Genomic DNA, 23,929 nt, shown 5'->3' on the forward strand with positions numbered 1-23,929 from the left:
GCAATAAGGTTTGTGAACACAATAGGTACAGGAGTTGCTGAAGGGAACTCAAGTCTAGACACACTTTAGTATTGAGCTCAATGGGTTGTTACCATAAAAGTACAGTTGATTACAGTACAGATTACTTTAGTAATTCCAGGACTAGATCCTAGATTCAGTCCTGGGGTGTAAGCTGAACCCAGATTTGCAAAAACGTTTTAGTTACTGTGGTGAATTTTCATGAATATAAAGCGGTTTTAAAAGTTCACACTTAGAAACTTTTCCATGACAATCTGGGAATGTTATTCAATGGGAGAAAATTCAGGTTGCAGGTAAAGTATTATTGCGTTACTTTTGTAATACAGTACTGGGCTTCTGGGCCAGCACTGGGGTCTGAACTTAAACCAGGTAGGTAATTGCGTTTCAGTATTTCGTATGATTTTTAAAGAATATTTCAAGTTTTCAAAAGTAGGCACTTAGAAAAAATTTCATAGAAAAGCAGACAATCGGTTCCTATGGAGAAAATACAGATTACTAGTAAACCCGGTAAGGATTACTTTTGCGGTTCAGTACTGGGCTGCAAGGTACAGTACTGGCTTCTCTCCTGCTCGCAGGGGAGTACTTCGGAATTCGGACTTCGGCTGATTTTATGACTATTTGCAGTTTTCAAAACTTCACACTTTTTTCGAGTCAAAATGGGTCAATGTTATCCAATGGCAGGTAAGTGAGTTACCGGTTTCCAAGTGAGTACTTGGCTGGTGAAAATAAGGTTCCAGGTATAGACTCAGGGGTCCCCCAGGGTCAGGTAAGTACAGTCGGTACTGCCCCAGCAGCGCAGGGCCGGCTGGGTGCAGAGGTAGGTAGGCCCAATGATATCCAATGGGGAAAAGGGGGCTTTCGGTTGGTGGCGGCTGGCTAGCAGGCCACACGGCTGTGGGAGCTGGGCTCCTGGTCACTTGCTCAGGGCAAGGGGGGGAAGTAGGATAGGACAAAGGTGGCACAGCCAACGGCACTCGGGCGGCTGGGTGCAGGGTGCTCTTGAGCCGTCGGGCGCTCAATGTTATCCAAAGGGAAAGGTCAAAAAGGAACAAAGGGGGGAGGAGCCAAGCTCGCGAGCGTAATGGTCGCCTTTTAGCTCCGCTCCGTCAGCCCTCCGGCCTGACTCGTATATCCTGCTGCATATCCTGCCCAGAGACGACACATTTCCGAAGAAATAGGAACGCAACATTTCGCTCCTACTCACCGTTTGACCTGGAGGCTCCGGCGAGCTGAGGATCCGAAGTTGTACCCCCCCGAAGGAGCCGGGCCTCCGTGGGGCTGGGACCGGGGCCTCGCCTATGGGATCCGGCCTGGCGTTGTTGTGACCGTCGGCCGAGAGAGTGAGCCGCTGGTGAGAGCCGTTGTGCGAACATCCCGGTGACCCTGATCCGGGCCTGCCTTGGTGGCCGTGAGGCTTGTGAGGGGCGCGGTGCTCCGGGGACTGATCATGTGAAGGGGTCCCCCCGCCGCTGCTCCGTCCGGTGCCCCTGGAGTTTCGCGCTCCGACTCTACTCGTGGGGAGCGCCGACGACAATACAGGCGGGCCCCCGCATTGAGCGGTTCTCCTTTTTGCACCGGAGCCGCCATTGTTGGGACCCCCGGGACATCTGTAAAGGCCCACATTTGTGAACTGTCCCGAGAGTCGCGGAGGGTGGTGAGGAGGCTGAACTTACAAAATGGTTGCCGACGATCTGGGCTCTAGATCTCCTCGTGATGACTGACTTAGGCTGCTGGACTGCACGGGGGCCCGGACGTGTGTACGTGAATCTACGATTGGAGACGTTCTTGATGCCTTGCGATCCTGGCACGCGTCCCTGGCCCCCGGTGCCCCTGGAAACTCGTTGCGATCCGCCGCCATCTTGGGTGGACGCTTCTTCATGGCCCCCTCTTGTCCCAGTGATGCCGCTGCCTCGCCCCCTTCGGTTGCTACGAGGGCTGCTACCGCTGTTCGTCGACGGGTTTGTAGGCCGATGGCTTGCGACCCTCCTGCTCTTCGATGGTTGGAGTTTGGGGACCTGGTTATCGTGCAGAGGCTCGACCCTCCCCGGATGCCTGAGAAAAATGGTGGACTGCTGCCTGTTCCCGCCCTGACGAGGTCGCACTTCTATTTTGCAGGAAAACCCCCGCTTTTCCGAACTGTGGAACTGAACTCCTGTTTTTTACTGCCCGTGTTGCTATTGCTGAGACATTTGACCCACTTATTTGAACTTTTGTTCACTTACAGATTGATTGACCTCCCTGGTCTACGTCTTGATCGTAATTTCTTTCCATTGTGTGCTTGCCTCGCATCGTGTTGCTCATTTCACATTGTCATGTGGTGGGTGGGAATTGTGGTTAGGAAAGGATTGGGGTGAGATGCACGACTCCCGGTGGATTATTGGTGTACGGATTCATGACGCAGTTGTTTATATTCATGGCGCTGTGGGAGACCCCCCTCTGTAAGTTATATGGCGCTTGAGATCGTGTCGTTCTGGGTTTCACGTGATATGATTATGGTTAGGCGGAGGCTGTGGCCGACCGTATTTGTTTTTGCCCTCTTGCTCCTCCCTCCTATTTATTTCTTTTGTTTTCATCTCCTTCTTTTTGTCTCTTTATTCCTCTTCTCTCTTTTCTCCACTACATTTCGGGTTCTGGTTTAGGGCGACAGGCACGCTGTTTGGAGGGTAGGCCGTAGCCTTCTGCAGGGGTGCAGGGTGGGATGGGTGGGTTGGGTCTTTTTGGATGTTTTATTTTCCTCAGTTCTATGGCCCTTTTGTGTCTCTTTATTGGAGTGCCGCGTCTGTTCTTGCCTTCCGTGGTGTGATTGGGATGGGGTCTGTAACGTAGCTGCTCTTCTTTTTGTAGTTCTGCTGCTTTTCATCGCGACTCCCATACCCTCCTCGTTGCTGTTGTTCCTGCTCTCTTCTGTATTCCTCGCTACGGGACGCTTGTTTCGGCACGGCACTCTTCTTTAGTCTGTGTTTTCCTTTCCCTTTCTTCCTTCCCTCTCCTCTCTCCCCCCCCCCCTTTTCTTTCTCACCCAAGGTCAGTATGACGGGCTAGTCTTGGTACAGTCGCTATTCCGGCCCCTTTGTCCTGGTTCCGATGTGTTATTGGGTGGTGGGTGTGCAAAGTTGATAGTAATTGCATATTGATTTGTATTCGCCGCGCCTGTTTTCATACCGATGTATGCAGTGCTGACACTCCTGAACTGCGGCCTTTTACCTCCTTTTCTTGTTGCGAATTGTTTGTTTGGGGTATCCGGATTCTTCTATGTTGTCGCTGAGCCTGTCATGCGCCTTATTGTTATATTATAAAATTAACCTTCTTTGCTCCTGTCTGCTGGCCGTCTAGATCTTCTTTCCTCCCCCCTTTTTTAAGATTGTATTGCTCATGCTCCTTTATGATTGCTTCTGTACTGTTTACACTGGATTATTCGACCACTTTTCGTATTGTGGCCGGCCAGTTTGGTTGTAGGCCCAGATTTGTATATCCTTTTTGTACAAATAAAGGTTTAAAAAAAAAAAAAAAAAAGGAACAGAGGCTGCAGGCTCGGGGACGGAGACTCTCAAGGGGCGACCAGCACTTCGAGAGGTAAGTTGGGATCTTGGAGCACAGGTAGGTACCCCAGAGGGAGGCACAGGGGGCTGTAGGGCGCCGGGTGCAGGGGTGTCTTTGGGTGTCGGAAAAGCTTACCCTCAGCTGATCGCGGTTGGGGTGGGCCCTGGTTCTGCAGGCGTCGGCTGGTTCGTCGAGGAGGGTCTTTGGGCACTGGACTTCGGACCCCAGTCGCCAGGGGGACGTCCTTGTGGTCTTGGTTCGGTTGTCCCGGCCCAGGCTCGGCGGGTGCAGAGTGGGCTGGTCCGGAGCTTCCTGGTTGGCACAAGGTGGGTTGTTGCAGCAGAGCTTCTGCTGATGGGAGTCCCAGTCTTTAAGAGGGTCAAGGCAGGCAGGTCCTCTGGGTTTCCCAAGGTTGCTGTCCACAGGAGTCGCCAGGATTAGGCAGGAGCAGGTGCCAGGATCGACAGGCTGGTAGGGCTGGGGCCAAGTCAGTTGTTGTCATCCTGTTGTTAGCAGCTGCACGGCGGGTCTTCTTCTTGATCTTCTTTTCTTATCGGGATCTGAGGAAAGAAGGTTCAGGGAGCGCCTAAATACTGAATTTAGGGGCGTTACAGGTAGGGCAAGGACAGGGACCAATGGGTCCCTGTCCTGGGGTGAGTACACCCCCTAGTCTGCTCCTCTCCTGTGGGAGGGGGCAGGAGCCTAGCTGGGATTGGGCAGGGCTCCCCATCTACAAGATGGCTGGAGCCCGGGGTCGTGCTTCACCTCGTCTCCCCCACCTGAGGGGTGGGGTTGGCACAGGCTGGCACACCCCCCTTCCTTACACCGTTTTGCCCGCCAGTCTTCCCGCCAGAGTGGGGGTTAGAACTGGTGGGGGCCAGTTGCTGTGTACAGCAAAATGCCAACTCTTGGCTTAGTTCTGTACTTAGGCACTCAGCCTGCAAAGGCAATGAGTGGGTGCCAGGGTACAGGGCCCCTGAGAGTGGCACAATAAGTGCTGCAGCCCTCATGGGTCTTCTCTGGTCACCATTCTCTGGGTACCTAGGGTACCATATACTAGGGGCTGACAGGTGGCCAGAGATGCCAATTGGGTTTTTAGTTTCAGCACAGTTTTAGGGAAGGAACACAGGCCCTGGGTAACTGGTTGGCAGGAACCCAGGGCACACTCAGTCAAAGCACATCAGCAGTTCAGAAAAAAGTGGGGTCTTACCAAGGCAAGAAAGATGGCACTTTCTCACACAACCCCCCCCCCACCCCACAAACAATAGGTGATGAGAATAACCTTGCCCTAGGGAGTCTTCATTGTCTAAGTGGAAGAACCTGGAAAGTCCATCAGCATTGGCATGGGCAGTCCCTGGTCGGTGTTGCACTTCAAAGTCCATACCCTGTAGGGAGATGGACCATCTCAGTAGTTTTTGATTTTCCCCTTTCATCTGCATTAGCCATCTGAGAGGTCTGTGGTCAGTATGAACCAGGAAGTGAGTTCCAAACAAGTAGGGCATCAACTTCTTCAGGGACCAGACCACAGCAAAGGCCTCCCTCTCAATGGCACTCCAACGCTGCTCTCTGAAGAGTAGCCTCCTGCTTATAAAAGCAACAGGTTGGCCTTGACCTTCCTCATTGATCTGGGAGAGGACCGCTCCTATCCCCAGCTCTGAGGCATCAGTCTGCACTATGACCTGCTTGGAGTAGTCTGGTGCTTTTAGAATGGGTGCTTAGCACATTGCTTCTTTCAGGGTGTCAAAAGCCTTTTGGCAGCTAACGGTCCAGTTCACTTTCTTGGGCATTTTATTGGATGTGACTTCTGTGAGGGGAGTCACAATGGACCCATATCCCTTCACACACTTTCTGTAATACCCTGTCAAGCCAGGTTGGAGCTGCCCAGTCCAGGATGCTCTGGATCTTGGGCTGTAAGGATTGGACCTGGCCTCCACCAACAAGGTGGCCTAAGTACACCACAGTGTCCTGCCCTATCTGGCATTTGGATGCCTTGATAGTTAGTCCTGCAGATTGTGGATTAGGTGATCCTGCCAGGTGGAGCTAAAGACAGCAATATCATCACGATAAGCTGCACTAAAGGACTCCAAGCCAGTCAGGACTTGGTTCACCAACCTCTGGAAGGTGGCAGGGGCATTCCTTAACCCAAAAGCCATTACAGTGAACTGATAGTGCCCATCAGGGGTGGAGAATGATGTCTTTTCTTTGGCTCCTGGGGCCATGCCAATCTGCCAGTACCCTGCAGTTAAGTCAAAGGTGCTGAGGAATTTGGCTTCCCCTAGCTTGTCTATCAACTCATCTGCTCTTGGAATGGGGTGAGCATCTGTCTTAGTGACAGAGTTGAGCCCTCTGTAGTCCACACAGAACCTCATCTCTCTCTTTCCACCCTGTTGATTAGGTTTGGGGACCAGAACCACTGGGCTAGCCCAGGGGCTCTCAGAGGGTTCAATCACCCCATGTCCAGCATCTTGCGGACTTCAGCTTTGATGCTTTCCTTGACTTGGTCTGATTGTCGATAGATTTTGTTTTTGACAGGGTTACTGTCACCAGTGTCCACATCACGGGTACACCAGCTGGTCAGACCAGGGGTCAAGGAAAAGATGCTAGCAAACTGTTGCAAGACTTGCTTGCAGTCAGTCTGCTGTTGGGGAGAGAGGGTGTCTGAAAAGACCACTCCATCCACTGACCCATCTTTTGGGCTGGAAGAGAGGAGATCAGGGAGAGGTTCACTCTCTGCTTCCTGTTCCTCATCAGTCACCATCAGCATGGTGAGGTCAGCCATGTCATTGTAGAGTTTCAGGCCGTTCACATGGATAACCCTTTTGGGTGTCCTGCTGGTGCCCTAGTCCACTAAGTGTAAGTGACCTCACTTTTTTTCTCCAGGATAGGGTAAGGGCCACTTCATCTGTATTGGAGAGCCCTTGGTGCCACTGGCTCCAAAACCCACACCTGTTGTCCAGGTTGAAATTCAACCATGGCAGCTTTTTGGTCATACCAGTGCTACTGCAGATCCAGGCTGGCCTCAAGATTCTTGGATGCCTGGTCCATGTACTCAGCCATTCTGGACCTTAGGCCAAGCACATAGTCCACAATGTCTTGCTTGGGTTCTTGGAGAGGCCTCTACCAACCCTCTTTCACTAGACAAAGTGGTCCCCTTACAGGATGAACAAACAGAAGTTCAAAGGGTGAAAACCCCACTCCTTTCTGTGGCATTTCCCTATAAGCTAAAAGCAGGCATGGCAACAGGACATCCCACCTCCTTTTGAGTTTTTCAGGGAGTCCCATGATCATACCTTTCAATGTCTTGTTGAACCTCTCCACAAGACCATTGGTTTGTGGGTGGTATGGGGTAGTGAATTTGTACTGCTGCCCACACTTCTTCCACATACGTTTCAGGTAAGCAGACATGAAGTTGGTACCTCTGTCTGAAACCACCTCCTTAGGAAACCCTACCCTGGTGAAGACACCCAGGAGGGCCTTGGCTACTGCAGGAGATGTAGTAACCCTAACGGGAATTGGTTCAGGGTACCTAGTTGCATGATCCACTACTACTAGAATGAATTTGTTCCCTGAGGCTGTAGGAGGCTCAAGTGGACCCACAATGTCCACACCTACCCTTTCAAAGGTTACCCCCACCACTGGCAGTGGTATCAGGGGGGCCGTTGGTTTGCCACCTGTCTTGCCACTGGCCTGACAGATAACACAGGAGCTCACAAACTCCTTCACCTTTTGGTTCATCTGGGGCCAGTAGAAGTGGCTAACTAGCCTTTCCCAAGTTTTGGTCTGCCCCAGGTGTCCAGCTAGGGGGATGTCATGAGCTACAGTTAGGAGGAACTCCCTGTACTTCTGTGGCACTACCACCCTCCTGGTAGCTCCAAGATTGGGGTTTCTTGCCTCAGCATAACAGTAATACCTCTTCCCAATAAGCTCTGTGGGTACCACTGACATCTCCCTTTGCTTCTGCAGCAGCTTGCTGACTCAGGCTTTCAAGAGTGGGGCAGTCTTGTTGACCCTGGCACAGCTCTTCCCTAGTGGGTCCCCATGCTCCATGGGCTCAGTTCCCTCTAGGGTTTCCAAGTCCTCTCCCTGAGGAAAGGGGTCCTGAGTGGCTGGCTGTGTAGAAGCTGGTTCACCAGTCTCCTTGCTTTTTCTCTTGGTTGGTTGGGCCATACTGTCAGGCTCCAACCCTACTTGTTCACCCTTCTTTTTGCTCTGGGCTCTGGTTTGCACACACACCAGTCTAGGGATACCCAGCATGGCTGCATGGGTTACTTGCTCAACCTCAGCCCAGGCTGAGGTTTCCAGATCATTTCCAAGCAGACAGTCAGTTGGCAATTGTGGAGAGACCACTACTAGTTTCAGGCCAGTAACCTCCCCCCAACCTAATTTCACCATAGCCATAGGGCATTGGGTGGTAATGCGGTTAGCATTGGTGACTGGGTACATTTTCCCAATCAAGTATTGCTGTGTGGAAACCAGCATTTCCTTCACCATAGTGATACTGGCACCTGGACCCCTCAGGGCTTCTACTCTAGTTCCATTAATGAAGGGGTATTGCAAATATTTTTTACAGTTGGGTGGCCACCCAGCTACAGTGGCAAACTCCATTTCCCCCAAGGATACTAGACTAGCTTGAGTGTATTCCCAGATTTGCGTTGGGCACTCCTCTCATCCCATCTGTAGATTCACTCTCCCTGGAGTAGCTGTACTGGGTGCCTTAGGGGCTTTGTTGTAGGGGCAGTTTTTGTCTACAGTTAAATGTCCCAACTTCTTACAGTTGTTACAATAGGCCTTGTTAGGATCAAAGTTTCTTCCCCTATAGGGTTGAGGCACATAGGCAGTAATTTGGGACCCACCCAACTGTACAGGTTTTTGGGGCCCTTTGGAAGACTCAGACTTTTTATCTTGGGGATTCTCACCACCTAACCCCTGGGGAGGTTTTGTGACCACCTTCTTTTGGTCACCCCAAGTGGCTGTCCTTGCCACCCTAGTCGTGACCCAGTGGTCGGCCTTCTTTCCCAATTCTTGGGGAGAAATTAGATCTAGGTCTACCAAATGCTGATGCAAATTTCATTTATGCAATTACACAAAATGAGTTCCTTCATAAACAAATTATAAAGTCCAGTAAAATCATGCACATTGTGTCCAGTTAACCAATCATCCAGTGTCTTTACTGAGTAGTCTACAAAATCAATCCAGGATTGGGTCTGGGTTTTGTGAGCCCCCGTGAACCTAATTCGGTACTCCTCAGTAATGAGTCCAAATCCCTCAATCAGAGTTTTGTTCATTAGGTCATAAGACCCTGCATCCGGCCCAGAGAGGGTCAGAAGCCTGTCTCTGCAGTTACCAGAGAACAGTTCCCACAGGAGTGCCCCCCAGAGAGGTTTCTTTAATCTTCTGATATCACAAGCCCTCTAAAAGGCTGTGAACCACTTGGTGATATCATCACCTTCCTCAAATTTCGGGACACTCCCTTTGGGGATTTTAGGATCATAAGATTGCTCTTTATCCTTATTATTGGTATTGCCGCCACCAGAGATGGGGGCTAAGCCCATCTCTTTCCTTTCTTTTTCTAGAGCCAGGAGTCTGGTCTCTGGGTCTAATCTCTTGGCCAACTTTGCTAACTTTGTCCTCTTCATTGGTGCTCTCCACAATGTGTTCTCTGGGGCCCAGTCCACCTGTGTGGTTCTCAGGCTCCCAGAGGTTGACTCTTGGAGTTAAGGGTACAGGGACCCTTTCCTCCCTAGGGATGGTTGGGGACCATTATCCTCCTCCTCTTCCACCCCTTCTTCCCCTGGCTGGGTGTCACCCTGCTCAGAGGGGTGGTATTTTGCATACTCAGGCAGGAGCTCCTGGAGCCCTTGTTTGGTTGGATGCAGACCTACAACTATTTTTTTTAACTTTGCATAGGGCCCTCAATTCTTTGAAGTCCAAGTGCAAGTAAGGTGTGAGGTCGAGTTCCTCCACCAGGTCCACATTATCTTCACTAACAGCTGGGTTCTTTTGAGACATTCTAACGTGACAGTTCTAACCCTCTACCCTAGCTTATAGTGACTTATTTTTCAAAACTTCTAATGGGACTTAAGCAAGGCCCTACCAGACTTTTAGTATTTTTGAAAAATACCAATTTCAGAATTCTGAAGGCAATTTATGAGTTCTGTCGTGTGATCAGATGGTAACCAAGTAGTCCAACAAATGCAAGTTTGTATCCCACCGCTGATCCACCAATGTGAGAAAGTGGATCTATATATACTGGACAATAATGAAGTACAGTGCGTATAGAGTCCACAAACCCCAAAGGTATAACGGAGGTTAAAGTCAGGACTGACCTTAATCTCAAAAGTGGTAGCTTGGTCGAGCAGTAAGGCAGTAACAGAGGGTAGTGCAAAGCATTTGTGGTACACACTCAGTCAACAAAGGATTTCACACACTCAAAGACTGAACTCCAGGCCAATGATTTTTATATCCAAAGATATAGTTGTTTTATTTTTAAAACCAACAGGTATAAAAATATACTTTGCTAGATACGAGTACTCACATGTAATTACTTTGCAAGGAAGCAATAAGGTTTGTGAACACAATAGGTACAGGTGTTGCTGAAGCCAACTTAAGTCTAGACACACTTTAGCATTGAGCTCAGTAGATTGTTACCATAAAAGAACAGTTGATTACAGTACCGATTACTTTAGTAGTTCCAGGACTAGATCCTAGATTCAGTCCTGGGGTCTAAGCTGAAACCAGATTTGCAAAAAAGTTTTAGTTACTGTGATCAATTTTCATAAATATAAAGCGGTTTTAAAAGTTCACACTTAGAAACTTTTCCATAACAATCTGGCAATGTTATTCAATGGGAGAAAATTCAGGTTGCAGGTAAAGTATGATCGCGTTACTTTTGTAATCCAGTACTGGGCTTCTAGGGCCAGCACTGGGGTCTGTACTTAAACCAGGTAGGTAATTGCGTTTCAGTATTTCGTATGATGTTTAAAGAATATTCCAAGTTTTCAAAAGTAGGCACTTAGCAAAAGTAGGCACTTAGAAGAAATTTCATGGATAAGCAGACAATCTGTTCCTATGGAGAAAATACAGATTACTAGTAAACCCGGTAAGGATTACTTTTGCAGTTCAGTACTGGGCTGCAAGGTACAGTACTTGCTTCTCTCCTGCTCGCAGGTGAGTACTTCGGAATTCGGCTGATTTTTATATCAATATTTGCAGTTTTCAAAACTTCACACTTAGAACATTTTCAAGTCAAAATGGGTAAATTTTTTCTCCGGGGTGCGGAGTGCTGCGCCTGCGATCTATCAATAAAAATGTAAAAAAAAAAAAAAATGGGTCAATGTTATCCAATGGTAGGTAAGTGCGTTACCGGTTTCCTGGTGAGTACTTGGCTGGTGAAGTTAAGGTTCCGGGTATAGACTCAGGGGTCCCCCAGGGTCAGGTAAGTACAGTCGGCTCCGCCCCAGCAGCGCAGGGCCGGACGGGTGCAGAGGGAGGTAGGCCCAATGATATCCAATGAGGGAAAGGGGGCCTTTGGTTGGTGGTGGCTGGTTAGCAGGCCACGCGGCTGTGGGAACTGGGCTTCTGGTCACTTGCTCAGGGCAAGGGGGGAAGGGAAGTAGGATAGGACAAATAAGTCACAGCCAGCGACACTCAGGCGGCTGGGTGCAGGGTGCTTTTGAGCCGTCGGACGCTCAATGTTATCCAATGAGGATCTTGAAAAAGGAACAAAGGCTGCAGGCTCGGTGATGGTGACTCTCCAGGGGCGACCAGCACTTCGAGAGGTAAGTTGGGATGATGGAGCACAGGTAAGTACCCCAAAGGGAGGCACAGGGGGGCGCGGGGCGCCGGGTGCAGGGGTGTCTTTGGGGGTCGGAAAAGCTTACCCTCGGCTGGTGGCGGTTGGGGTGGCCCCTGGTTCTGAGTCTGCAGGTGTTGGCTGGTTCGTGGATGAGGGTCTTTGGGCACTGGACTTCGGGTCCCAGTCGCCGGGGGGACGTCCTCGTGGTCTTGGTTCGGGCTGGCCTGGCTCGGGCTGGGCTGGTGCAGACTGGGATGGTCCGGAGCTTCCTGATGAGCACCAGGTGGGTTGTTGCAGCAGAGCCTCTGCTGATGGGAGTCCCAATCTTCGAGAGGGTCAATGCATGCAGGTCCTCTGGGTGTCCCAAGGTTGCTTTCCGCAGGAGACGCTGGGATTAGGCAGGAGCAGGTTCCAGGATCGACAGGCCGGTAGGGCTGGGGCCAAGTCAGTTGTTGTCGTCGTCCTGTTGTTAGCAGCTGCACGGCGGGTCTTCTTCTTCTTGATCTTCTTTCTTCTTTTCTTATCGGGATATGAAGAAGGAAGGTTCAGGGAGCCCCTAAATACTGAATTTAGGGGCACTACAGGTAGGGCAAGGACAGGGACCAATGGGTCCCTGTCCTGGGGTGAGTACACCCCCTAGCCTGCTCCTCTCCTGTGGGAGGGGGGCAGGAGCCTGGCTGGGATTGGGCAGGGCTCCCCATATACAAGATGGCCGGAGCCCGGGGTCGTGCTTCACCTCGTCTACCCACCTGAGGGGTCGGGTTGGCACAGGCTGGCACAACTCCCTTCCTAGCGTAGTTTTTCACGCCAGTCTACCCGCCAGAGTAGGGGTTAGAACTGGTGGGGCTCAGTTGCTGGGTACTGCAAATGGTCTGGAGAAGCTCACAGAAGAAGCTCACTTTTACGCTTCCCCCTGCCCATCCTGGGAGAGGAGGTCTAGCACCTCGCTCAGGATGTGCATTGTTGCAGGTCCAGGAGAGCGGGGGGCTCTCCACCCAGGGGGCTCTCCACCCAGGGGTCCAGCAACATGTCTGCTGTGTGGCAGCCTCTGCAGCCACTCAGCCCAGACGTGGATTGTAAGTTAGGGTTTCAGAGGGCATCTATAAGATGCCCTCTGGTGCATTTTACATTAAATCTCACACTGGCATCAGTGCGGGTTTAATGTGCTGAAAAGTTTGGTACCAAACTTGTCAGTCTTCAGTGTAGCCATTATGGTGCTGTGGAGTTCGTAATGACAGCCTCCCAGCACCATATACTCGTAATGGCATTACTGCACTTACAGTGCCCAGGAATGGCCCTGGGTACTGTAGGGGCACAGGGCTCATGCACCTGTGCCCACACCTATGGCATAGGGCACCCAGCTAGAGGGGTGACTGAAGTATACCAGGGCAGTGGGTTCTTTGGGCATGGTACACAGGGATGTGTGCCATGTCGACTCTTGGTTTAGTGCTGTACTTAGGCACTCAGCCTGCAAAGGCAGTGTGTGGGTGGCAGGGTACAGGGCCCCTGAGGGTGGCACAATAAGTGCTGCAGCCCTCAGGGGGTCTTCTCTGGTCACCATGCCCTGGGTACCTAGGGGACCATTTACTAGGAGCTGACAGGATGGCCAAAGATGCCAATTGGGTTTTGTTTCAGCACAGTTTTATGGAAGGAACACAGGCCCTGGGTATCTGGTTGGCAGGAGCCCAGGGCACACTCAGTCAAAGCACATCAGCAATTCAGAAAAAAGTGGGGGCATACCAATGCAAGAAAGATGGCACTTTCTCATACTCACGATCTCATTAGCCACCAATGTTTGTTCATTGTAACATTTTACCAGAAGTACTTCAAGAAACTTGAATACGGATGGGCTGTAGTTATTAACATTTTGACTTATGTGGACCCCTTCTTAATCATCACTGGAATTTGGGGCCCCTCATTATTAGAATCCAGGACCACGCACCAAACATTACTGGAAACCATGGACCCCGGCTTAAGCAATATCAATGATTCAAAAGTCATAGCAGTACATAAAAAATAAACAAGCATTCATTAAACACATATACAAAGGATTAAATATTTTATTTAATTCACAAACAAAGATAGAAATCAAAATGTTCTTTTTAACTGTTCAGAGGGAGCAACTCGTCAGGAAGAGGTTGTCGTGAGTCCAGGAGTTAGGCCCCGTTGCTCTCACCAAGTCTTGAGCTGTTGACCCCTCCCGAAGCCTCTCAGCACCAATACCCTGGGTACTAGAGCCCTTACAACTACCAAGGCAACTGTACCAGTCCGGACATCACTGATGTCGAGCTGTCGTCGAGGGACTTCAGGATCCACAAGGTCTTTATCGAGAGTAGCACAGCTGTCCTACTTTCTCCCCCTCTCCAGGTCACCAAGTGAGAGCCTCTAACTACAGCAACCCACTGGACGAAACACCTCTGCACCGGAAGCCTTAGTCCGGGTTCAAGTAAACGAGCTGAGTCCCTGTGCTCCAGAGACCCTCAGAAGCAGAGTCCCCTTTTGGGTTCTGGCAGGCTTGTCCCCAAGTCACCCCTTGCAGCCTTTCTTTTCCCACATACTTTGCCACTGACTTTACCTTGTAGCGCTCAGCACCTCTACACCCAGACTCACCGGGGCAGGTAAAACCAAACTGCTAGTGGTTTCTTGGTCCTTGACCTCTAAGCACCTTAAGTCCCGAAATAACCACCAAAAAAAGCCTCCAAGTGATAACATTACTGCGTTCGAGGCTCGTACTTCAAAACAGTTATTCAACTGCATTTTCTATTTCCACAAAAATCTGTAACTCTGAAGGTACTTACCTGATTCCGATGATCTTGGTATCTAAAATTATAGAAAAATCTGGATTATTATTAGGTTTCACCTTCATAGCGCTTGTGGTGTGCTTGTGAAATCTACTGTATTTAATATATCTTACAAGGGGCTCTCGTCAGTTCCCGTCACCGAAGTACTGTGTTCACCTGCTTTTGTGTGGAACTTTTTTATGCAAGCCTGCTTCATGTTTTTCCTCTCCTTCAACCCCGCCCTCCTCTTGCTGTTACTTCTACTGTGAGCATTGGTGTAGCTTTAACGGTGATTGTTGACTTCTAGTTTAAGGATCTACTGCTTCTGACAGAAACGTGTTCAACTGGCAGCATTTAGCACTCTCAACAGAAGCAGAAGAATGCCAGAGCATTTCTAACTCTGTGCTATAAACAATTGTCTCTTTTTCGCAATGTCAGGCCATGCCAGCTCCGTTGACTATTCAAAAATACTAAACCACATGTTTCAGCCATTTAAAGCAGAAATATTTACCTTGTAAGCACGTAAACTCCTAAATGGTCTATTAATGTATCCTCCATGCATCTCATGGTCTTTTTCCAGAGTGAGTGAAGCAGAGACAGTCTATCTAGGCAGCTGAACACCTAATCCAAAGGGAGAAACTAGACACTGCTGTTTGCAGGACCGGCCATGTTGCATCATTTGCACTGAACCTTTGAAGAACCGAACAGAAACCCCAGGCTCAAAGTAGCCACAAGCATGCTTGTTGTCGACTATACACCTTTTGCATATTCCAGATAAACACACACCTTGCCTTCTGCTTGTTCTGACAGACAGAGACGTACTGTTGTGTTTCCATTGGAAGGCGATCCGGTCTGTTTGTGCCTCCATTATGGCCCCGTTCTTCAAAGTATCCCCTTTGTAATCAAGACAACCAATTTTCTTTCAATACTTCCCTTAAACGTTTCACATATCTTCATTCACTGGCAAACACGCTGGAAACCAGCAATACCTGGCTGAACAGCCCAAACCAGGGCAGAGCCGTTCCTAGGTTGCTTTTGTTCTGGTTCAGGAAGGACCTGGCCAGGCAGTTCAGGCTGAACGGTTACCATGAGGAGCAGGGTCAAGATTGACTTGTATACGGCTGGGTCCAAACTGAGTTTTAGCCCTTACAAATAAAACAATAAAACTAAAGATCCAGAATGCTGTACATGCTAGACCACTGTCCTTTTGTCATTACCAAACAACACGACCTATACAAAGAAAGGCACATCTATCAATGCTTTTATCTTCGGTTTTTGTCTGAAAATAGACCAAACGCTGAATTTACTTTGACGAACGAAGGTTATGAGCAAAGATAATCGTACAATCCTACAACAAATCTCAATGAAGAAGTTGTCTTGGTGAGCAGTTTACACAATTTCCTAAAAACAGGGTAGGTGTACTGAGGCTAGTGTTGACCTCAGTTCTTCACCTCCAATTGCTCTACTGAAACCTTTTTCCTTGATCATCATTAGCAACCTCTTCATACATAGCCATCAATAAGACACCAATAGGACACGGACAAACAAATGCGAACTCCCCAGTGAATATCAAACAGATCCCGTTTATGAATATGGAAACACAAGACAAGTGGTCAGATATCAGACAAGTACCCATAGATGCAGGATTTACACAGCACCACTTAAGTTTATCCTATGTTTTCCAATGCCTTAACATCCTCTTAACAATCTTATTCAGATAGTTTTTTAATGATTACAGCGATGGAAAATATGCAACTGCCCATCTTAGATCAGAATCTTACATCAATGAGGAAACTCACTCACTTTTCATGCGTTCAGCTTCAGGTTGAAGAAGAATCCAAATGTCACGGATTCTATCAAGTCCAAAACTCCGCGGTCCCTAGAAAATATAAATTTTCAACAGATTAAGTCTAAATTGGATTACTTGATTACCTGTTAAAACACGCATATAAAAATATTGTATATATATATATATATATCTCTATATCAGCTCATTATATATATGAGTATATATATATATATATATATATATATATATATATATATATATATATAGAGAGAGAGAGAGAGAGAGAGAGAGAGAGAGAGAAGGAGAGAGAGAGAGCACATATGTATGTCAATGTTTTGAGAAATGTGTGTTTTGATGGGGATAATGTGGTAAATATTTAAAAATTATAAAAGCAAAGTACATTGTAATTAAATTAAAAACATGCATTCTAAAATGTGATTCTCTTTTGTGACAAATTGACACAATAGAGTAGTTTTAACTGGATATATTATCACACCTGAGAAGCTCACCCTTGCAGGCCCATACATGATGTAAGCATTGTGAGAAGTTGGCCTGGTATATGATGTTCACTATTCTGGTGAGCACCTTGCACCAGTCCAAACAACCCTTATGGTGATGGTTGTAAAGTCAACCTTATAGACCAGCTATCCAAGGGGTAGCATGGACAAAAGCAGTCTTAGGCTAAACTCAAGAGGGCATGTGAAGCCAGCTGTTTTACCATATGCAATCCTTTTAAAACCAAATGAAAGGACACCACACGGGTTATATATTCAAAATATATATGTATTTATTTCTAAATCAATCCTCTGAACTCTTTATGAGGGTAGAGGCACAAGCGCATAACAAGTAACTCAATATAACATACAATAAGTTGCATAAATATGGATAGGCCCTGGTGGCCCACTAAACCATATACTAAAATAGTGGTATAAGAACCACGTCACAAACAGTTAGAAGGCCTAGGGCCTTGAGAATCGCTGGGACAACACAGGACTAACAGTTGTTAGGAAGCAGGGGGCCCACGGGATGCGGGTGCAGAGTCTAAAGGCACATGCGTGCACACATAGAAGTCAATGGGTGCGTAAAATTAGAAAGTTAGAGATTTAGGAGTCTTCCAACTGGACTAGAAGCTAACCACTTGAAACTAGGACACCAAGAGAATTACTCTTCACAGGAGCACCTCAGTACTCACGTTACCTCACCCACGGGAAGCGGGTGCATAGGTCCCAAAGTGTGTCGGGTTTCGTCGTGGAGTTCTATGGAGCCTTGGAGAAAAGATGCTGCAGGCGACCAGGAGAGAAGAGTCCGGTTGGATCCAAGGGCGGATCGAAGATGAGGGGTACCTGAAAGCAGAGGGGACAGAGTCTGGGTCACTAGCCAGTGACCAGGATGGAACCAGGAAGGAACCAGGCGATGTCGGGAAGCAATCAGGTGCTGTCATGAAGCTTGTCTCCGCTGCCACGTGGACCATGGGGTGTCGACGACGACCAGGAGCTGCGCACGGACTGTCCCACAAAGGCTCTCGCTGTCGGCGGTGTCGGCTTCCGGATTGGAGTCAACAAGCCTTGGCAAAGGCAACCCACGCAGGATTTGAAGAGGGCTTCTTACTCAGGCCAGCAAGGACTGAGGGGCTTCTCCTTCGCAGGGAAGCAAGGGCCAGTCTGGAGCAACCAGACCAGCAGTGTATATTTCGGGTTTCGTCGTCACAGAGGCCACTAGCCAACGGGCAAGTGACCGGACAGACGCGTCGAGCAGGAAAATGCAAAAGGGCCCCACACAGCACTTGAGTGTGGAGAGATGATCTTTGGTGCAGTTGGTGCTCGGGGCTGGGGCTTCTCAATCCCCAATGCACAACTTCGAGGGTGAGCGCTTGATGGAGCCTGCTTGCACAGGGTGGTCACTCCTTGACCACAAGGGAGATTCTTCAGTCTTCTATGTCGAGTAGGATGTCGAAGGTCCAGAGTTTCGTATCAGAGTTTCAGTCAGGATAAATCTAAAGTCTTGGGACTCAGCTCCTACCTATATACCAAATCTAGGGGCTGGATTACCTGCTAGGTCCCTCCTATGGGTGGGACCCAGGAAGGGGGTGGTTACACCCCTTTCCCTTTGTCCAGTTTCGCACCAGAGCTGGGGCTGGAGTGCCCCAGCACCGGTTTGAACTGGACTATGCATGGGACACCTTGTGTGCCCCAGGCAGTGTCTCATTTCATTCAGCCCTTCCTGCCCCAATACACTATAGCCTGCCTGGGGTGGTGCTAGCACCTCCCTGTGACAGGAAACCTATTGTCCAAGCCTCCCTCGCTGGAAGGACTCCCAGCAGCAGGAGGTCAGACTTGTGTCTGTGGCAGCAGCATCCATTTTGTGATGCTGAGGCTCTGGTTAACTTTAACCGGGATTAATGGAAGTAACATGTCTTCTCCCTCTAGAAGGGTGGAATGCTACCCAGAACTGGCGAGGGGGTAGTTTCCCAAAGCGTATGACACCTTACACAACATGTTTTGATAAAGCCAAACCAGAGTTAGCATTTAACCGCGAGGTTCATAATGCACTTAAGAGTATATGGTATGGCAATATCCTAGAACAGCTATAAGGACATGGTTCTGAAAGCTGCAGACAGGCTCAGCTCATGCTCGAGCACCATCTCACATAAAACCAAGCACTCTGCCTTCAGGATTGTTCAGGCCTGCCATAGGAGTGACTTATAGGTGTATATGTGTCTAGATGTAAGGTTAGACATAGGAATACTATATCTAAGCAAGGGGTGATTACACGACCTTGCCCCAGCTGAGTGATCAGCAAGTTGTGTCAGTTTGGTTGGCCAGCCAGGGGTGGCAAAAGATATGCTGCAGCCCCTGGTAGGCCTTGGGTGCACCTATGGCCTGGGTACCTATAGTACACTGTACAGGGACTCATAAGAGTGACCTAAATCCCAATTGGTGATGTACCTAAAGTACATGGTTTGAATTTAGAGAGAACAGCAGGGCTGTGGGTCTGATTAGCAGGCCCACAGCCACATTAAGTCGAAAACCAGTGAAGCAAAAAGCAAATAAATGGGGTGACCATAGGAAAGCAGACCCTACTCTCCTACAAGCATCTACCAACAAATCCTCCACAGTGTGTGAAAATAAAAATTTTAAGTGCTGAACCTGGTCATTAAATGTTACACTGCCCCAATTGCATTTTATTTTATTTCTTTATATATGCCTTGTTAAACCTACTCCATACTGCTTTTAGGGCCAATCAAATAGGGAATCAAATGTTTTTTAGCTGTAACTAGATATATAGGCAGTACAGAAAAACAGAGTGAAGGGATCTCATCCTACCAACCCCTGTACCTAATGTGCCTCAGCATTTTTCAATCATAGGGAGGATGATCATTCTCTGGCCCTTTTTGCATGAGGATACATGACTTTGTCTTCTCACTTGTTCCACATCCTGACATTTCCCTTGTCATCTCTATCTATCTTTTTTCTGCCAGTGGTTGGAACTATATTATGGAAAAGAGGGTCAAGAGAATGAAGGCAGGGACACGTAACTGAAAAAAATAGTAACGTTTAAACGCTGACGAGAACAACCTCTCAACTCTTACACATAATAAAATTCCACACAATTAGTGTAGTCTGGGCGAAGACTTAACATAAAACATCTGTACTGAGCAGGTAAATGCTGGCACTGATACCAATATGCCTGCACCGAATGCGGGACACTTGTCACAGTCAATGTCCCCAAAAAACAGAAGCAATGCTTCATCTGACTAAACCTTTACTAGGACCGTTTGGATCCCTTAGTCTCTAATTTCATCTCCAGTCGGATGGTCTCCCCACACAACTTCACATCCATAAGAAAGATGGCCCTTTGAGTAAGGGCTGGGCAGATACAATGGTACCTACGTTAATTCTTGCATGAACCTCAACACAAGAGGCACTGTAATTTCAGGTGAACACACTACTATCACTAGAATGCAGAGGCCAGCTGAGTCGATAGTGACCCATGCAAGTTTCCGGTGTGGCAGCGAGACAGAGGCAGTTGCCAAGTGATCGGTGGTGATGAAGATACTACACCATGGTGAGATCAAGGAGTTGTGCCAATAGCAGGTGAGTGAGAGTGGATGGTCTGAGGTTGCATGCCAAGCTATTTTGATACAGTGGAAGTACAACTGGGGAGCCTGCCCGCCTGGTTTCCACACACCAGAAGAGAATGCTAGGAACAAATGAACAGTTTACTTTGGGGCAGAGAAGCCAATCATCTGATCTTACAGGCAAAAAGGGACTATAAAAACAAATGTCCCTGCAAATGGCACATTCTTGATGAGAGTGGTGAATGAGAATGGAGGGAGAAAGTTGTCCACTGATGAGTAAAAGCTTCTTCATACTGCAGTGACAAAAGTTCAAAGATCACTTTAAAGGCAATTGCACTTTTGCAGGTAGGCACAAACTCTGCATCCAAGCTTACAGCTACTAAAATAACCTCAAACATAATCTTTTCACTGGAGTTGGATACGTTGCTAGGGAAGCACATAAACCACAACATTCCACATAAGGTAGCACTATCTAAATTGCGTATTCCGTTCGAACAAGGCAAACTGGGAGCTCCAAATTTTGAGCATGACTATTTTGGTGGCTCAACTTCAATGGGTAAGCCCCTGGCTCTCAGGGTTGTTTTTTTAGCTGGAAGAAACTTGCTCTAATAGACACTGTCTGCATCCTAGCAGCTTACATGAACTCCTCCTCTTGAGTGCCAAGTTCAGACCTGGGCTACACCGATTACTGCGCACCGACCAGATGTGCTTTGCAAGAGCTTACTAGTCACCAGACACCATGCCCTTCTATTCCCTTGCTTGGCTAGGTCGCCTTACGTCTTGCGGTCTTAAGCATTGGGATGACACAGGCATCACTTCACTGGTAGACTTGTTTCAGGACGGACACCTTTCTTTCCTTCAACACACACACGGAACAGTACGACATCCAAAGAGGCAATTATTTTAGCTCTGGTTAACACTCTCTGGATGAAATGGCACATCACTAACTGAGAACCCCTAACACACTTCCTAGAACAGACTTCATTTATAATGTTTAATGGCAAGAAGCACATCATCTGGTTAGATCGGGTTCTTCACTTTCACACTCAAACATTATTACAGGCCCTGTGAGAGACACACGGGAGGCCAAAACAGTGAGGGCGCTAATTGACATGGAATAGGGAAGAACATTAGCACATTCCTTAGCATAGATATCTCTTGCAATGTCAAATTCATATAGATTCAGTTTACAATTTTGCATATCGCTTACTTGACCCGTGATAAGATCAATAAACTACTACTAAATGCCAACCCCTTTTGCCCCACTGTACTGCATCCAGAGGAGGTCCCCAACACATGTTGTAAGATTGTCTATCCCTAACAAACTATTGGTCATAAGTTAATGATAAGCTGGCTGACATCACTCACCTGACCAATTTGAAATGCTGGTTGGCCACTGCATTAGGTTGTTATAGGGGCCTAAGAAGAACAAAGAGCGGCACACTTTCTAAACCTGGCTGAACTGCTTGCTAAAAGAGAAATAACAATTAAATGGAAGGTCAAAGCACCTACTACAAAGGCCACCATAAATTAGACTGAGTGAAACTTTGCATAGAGAGGAGACCAGAGGCCAGAGAAGACGCCCAATAGCTAGTGACTGGGACAACATGCTGTTTAATCTGAAAAATAAATCGAAGATGATACACCACAGTAAACTAATGCAACCTTCCGAGGAGACCTGCATGTTTTTGTTCCCCATGAAACCAAACTACACTGCTCGGGAGAACATGGCGGCCGTGAGTTGAGCGGTCGCATGCCTGCTTTAAGCAGCCCGACTGTTCCTATACTGCATGTAGGCTGAACTGAGCCGAGCATGCAATAATTATACGGAAGGGCGGAATATTGATAGCGCTGCATTTGAAAAAGATAATTTCTACCTGAAATGTGTGTTGGCCTGCCTTTAGATCTCCCGCGTTGCTTCGGGGCCGCGTTGGAGCTGAGGCGGGGTCGGAGGTTCGCAGCGCGCTGACTCTTCCGTGGGGGATTGACTCGGAGTGCTTCCCGGAAGGCTGGTGGCAGAGACAGTACCGGCAGCGCGGCGTTAACGGCAATAGCCGGAGTGTCTGGTGTATTCGTGCTGGAGGGAACAACGGTGGCAATGGAGGGAGAGGCGACAGAATTTGAACACGCAGAACAAAAAAGAAGGTGCTCCATTGTTACTGCAACAGCACAGGAAGGAGAACCGGGCTCTGAGTTACCGGGACTCCGGGGGGCCCGTAAGTGTGGTAAGTCCTCTCCCCCTTATTCTCTGCGCAACTCCAGTCGGAGAGGGGACTCGGGAGCAGTTAATCTTCTACTCTCAGCGCAGTCTTCTGTGTCTTCTCAGGCTACCCAGCCTATTGTGAATTTACAGGGTGTTAAAAGCAGAGAGGATGGGAGAGTCTGTGGGGCCTCTAAGACACTAAGTGGCAAAGTGGCAAAAAAGGGCAAGAAGAGAGGGGCAGGGAAAGTGGCTGGTGTGCAAGAGCCCAAAACTCAATACAAGGCACATACGGACCAAACTCATCCAACTTCAGGTGCTGAGGGAGAGAGGGGTGAGAGCTCCCCATACCGGGAATATAAAGAAAAAATTGAGAAAAAGGTGGTCCAACAGATGCTAAAATTAGAATAACCCCCTGGCTAAGATCGTATTTCAAAGTGCTGCCACAAGTGCTGGGGGTGGGGAAACAGAGGAAGCTGCTGAGGGTGCTGGGAGAGGAGGAGAGGAGTCTGATTCATTAATGCTAACAAAAATGTCAGTGCCTCTAGATATGGAGTTAAGTCTTTCCCTGCCTTTGCTACCATCCCCTTCTTCAGCTTCCGAGTTGGTTCCTGCAGTAAATCTTTCGCTCAGCTCAGGATTCCCTTCAGAGTCTCTCTCGGACCCCCCTGAGCCAGTTACAATTGAGCCACAAGTTAAACTGGTTAATTCAGTGAAAGATGCTGTAATTCTGGCCAGCACTGAAGGCAATGTGCCATTAGCTGGGAACATGGAGGAGTCAGCAAAGGTTAGGGTAGAGCCTGACACAGGGGCAGAGATAACATCAGAAGTCTGTAGTGGTATATCAGGGTCTTTGGTAGCCTCCGGTCGCTTGGGAGGATCGCTGGAATCTCTCTTCTTTACCATGGCCACAGATATTAAAAAAGGGTTCGCAGTTTCAGAATCAAATCAGGGGGAAATTCGATTATTTTGGACAGTTTAAGTTCAAGAACGGTGGCCTTAGAAAATGTGGTTGAAGTCCTTAAAGATGGTTTGGGAGAAGTTAGAACAGATATCTCCTTGCTTAAAAAAGAGGAAGCCGCTCTTCTAGAAAGGGTGGAATTGTTGGAAAATAATTCCAGGCGTAATAACTTGCGGCTCTTGAATATACCCGAAGGGAAAGAGGGTGAGGACCTTAAATCTTTTATTGTCTCCCTCATTAAAGACACAATACAAATTGAAGCTTCAGAAGAGGAGTTAAGGAGTGATATCCAGAGAATTCACCGGGATCCTTTTAGGAAACATCCAAATCGGACAAAGCCCAGGAAGATCTGGATCAATTTTTTGACTTTCTCCCTCAAAGAGAAGATTTTAACAGCAGCCCTTAAACTGAAATCTCTAAAACCTAGAGACTCTTCTTTTTCCTTTGAAATTAGATCAGACCTCTCACGCACCACTTTGGTTACACAGCGGGAGTTGGGAAAAAGAATGGATGATTTTAGGAAGCTCGGCGCAACAGTAATTACAATTTCACGTGCAATTAAAGATGATGTTTAACAATAAAATGTATTTTGCCAAAACAGTGCAGGAAGTGGATGAGCTCCTAGAGAACGTAAAAATGTAATCAGCCATCCCAGTCCTTTGTACACATAATTCATAAAATAGATTAGGTCTTCCTTACTATATAATTGGGCATGTAGTTGATGGTAGAAGTAGATAGTGACAGCCTTAAAGTAGGTATAATAATTTA

General features: G+C 48.1%; 1 protein-coding gene across 2 annotated transcripts in view; it reads right to left on the reverse strand.

The window, feature by feature from the left end:
* Nucleotides 1–23,929, reverse strand: part of FBH1 (F-box DNA helicase 1) — a 664,229-nt gene that overhangs the window by 173,788 nt on the left and 466,512 nt on the right. For both annotated transcript variants that reach the window (XM_078677274.1, XM_078677281.1), the window contains one exon: nucleotides 15,937–16,012. In XM_078677274.1, coding sequence (XP_078533400.1) covers nucleotides 15,937–16,012 — 76 coding nt within the window. The remainder of the gene's footprint in view (nucleotides 1–15,936; nucleotides 16,013–23,929) is intronic.

Source organism: Lissotriton helveticus, chromosome 1_1, assembly GCF_964261635.1.
Source record: "Lissotriton helveticus chromosome 1_1, aLisHel1.1, whole genome shotgun sequence".
In the NCBI taxonomy this organism is placed as follows: Eukaryota; Metazoa; Chordata; class Amphibia; order Caudata; family Salamandridae; genus Lissotriton; species Lissotriton helveticus.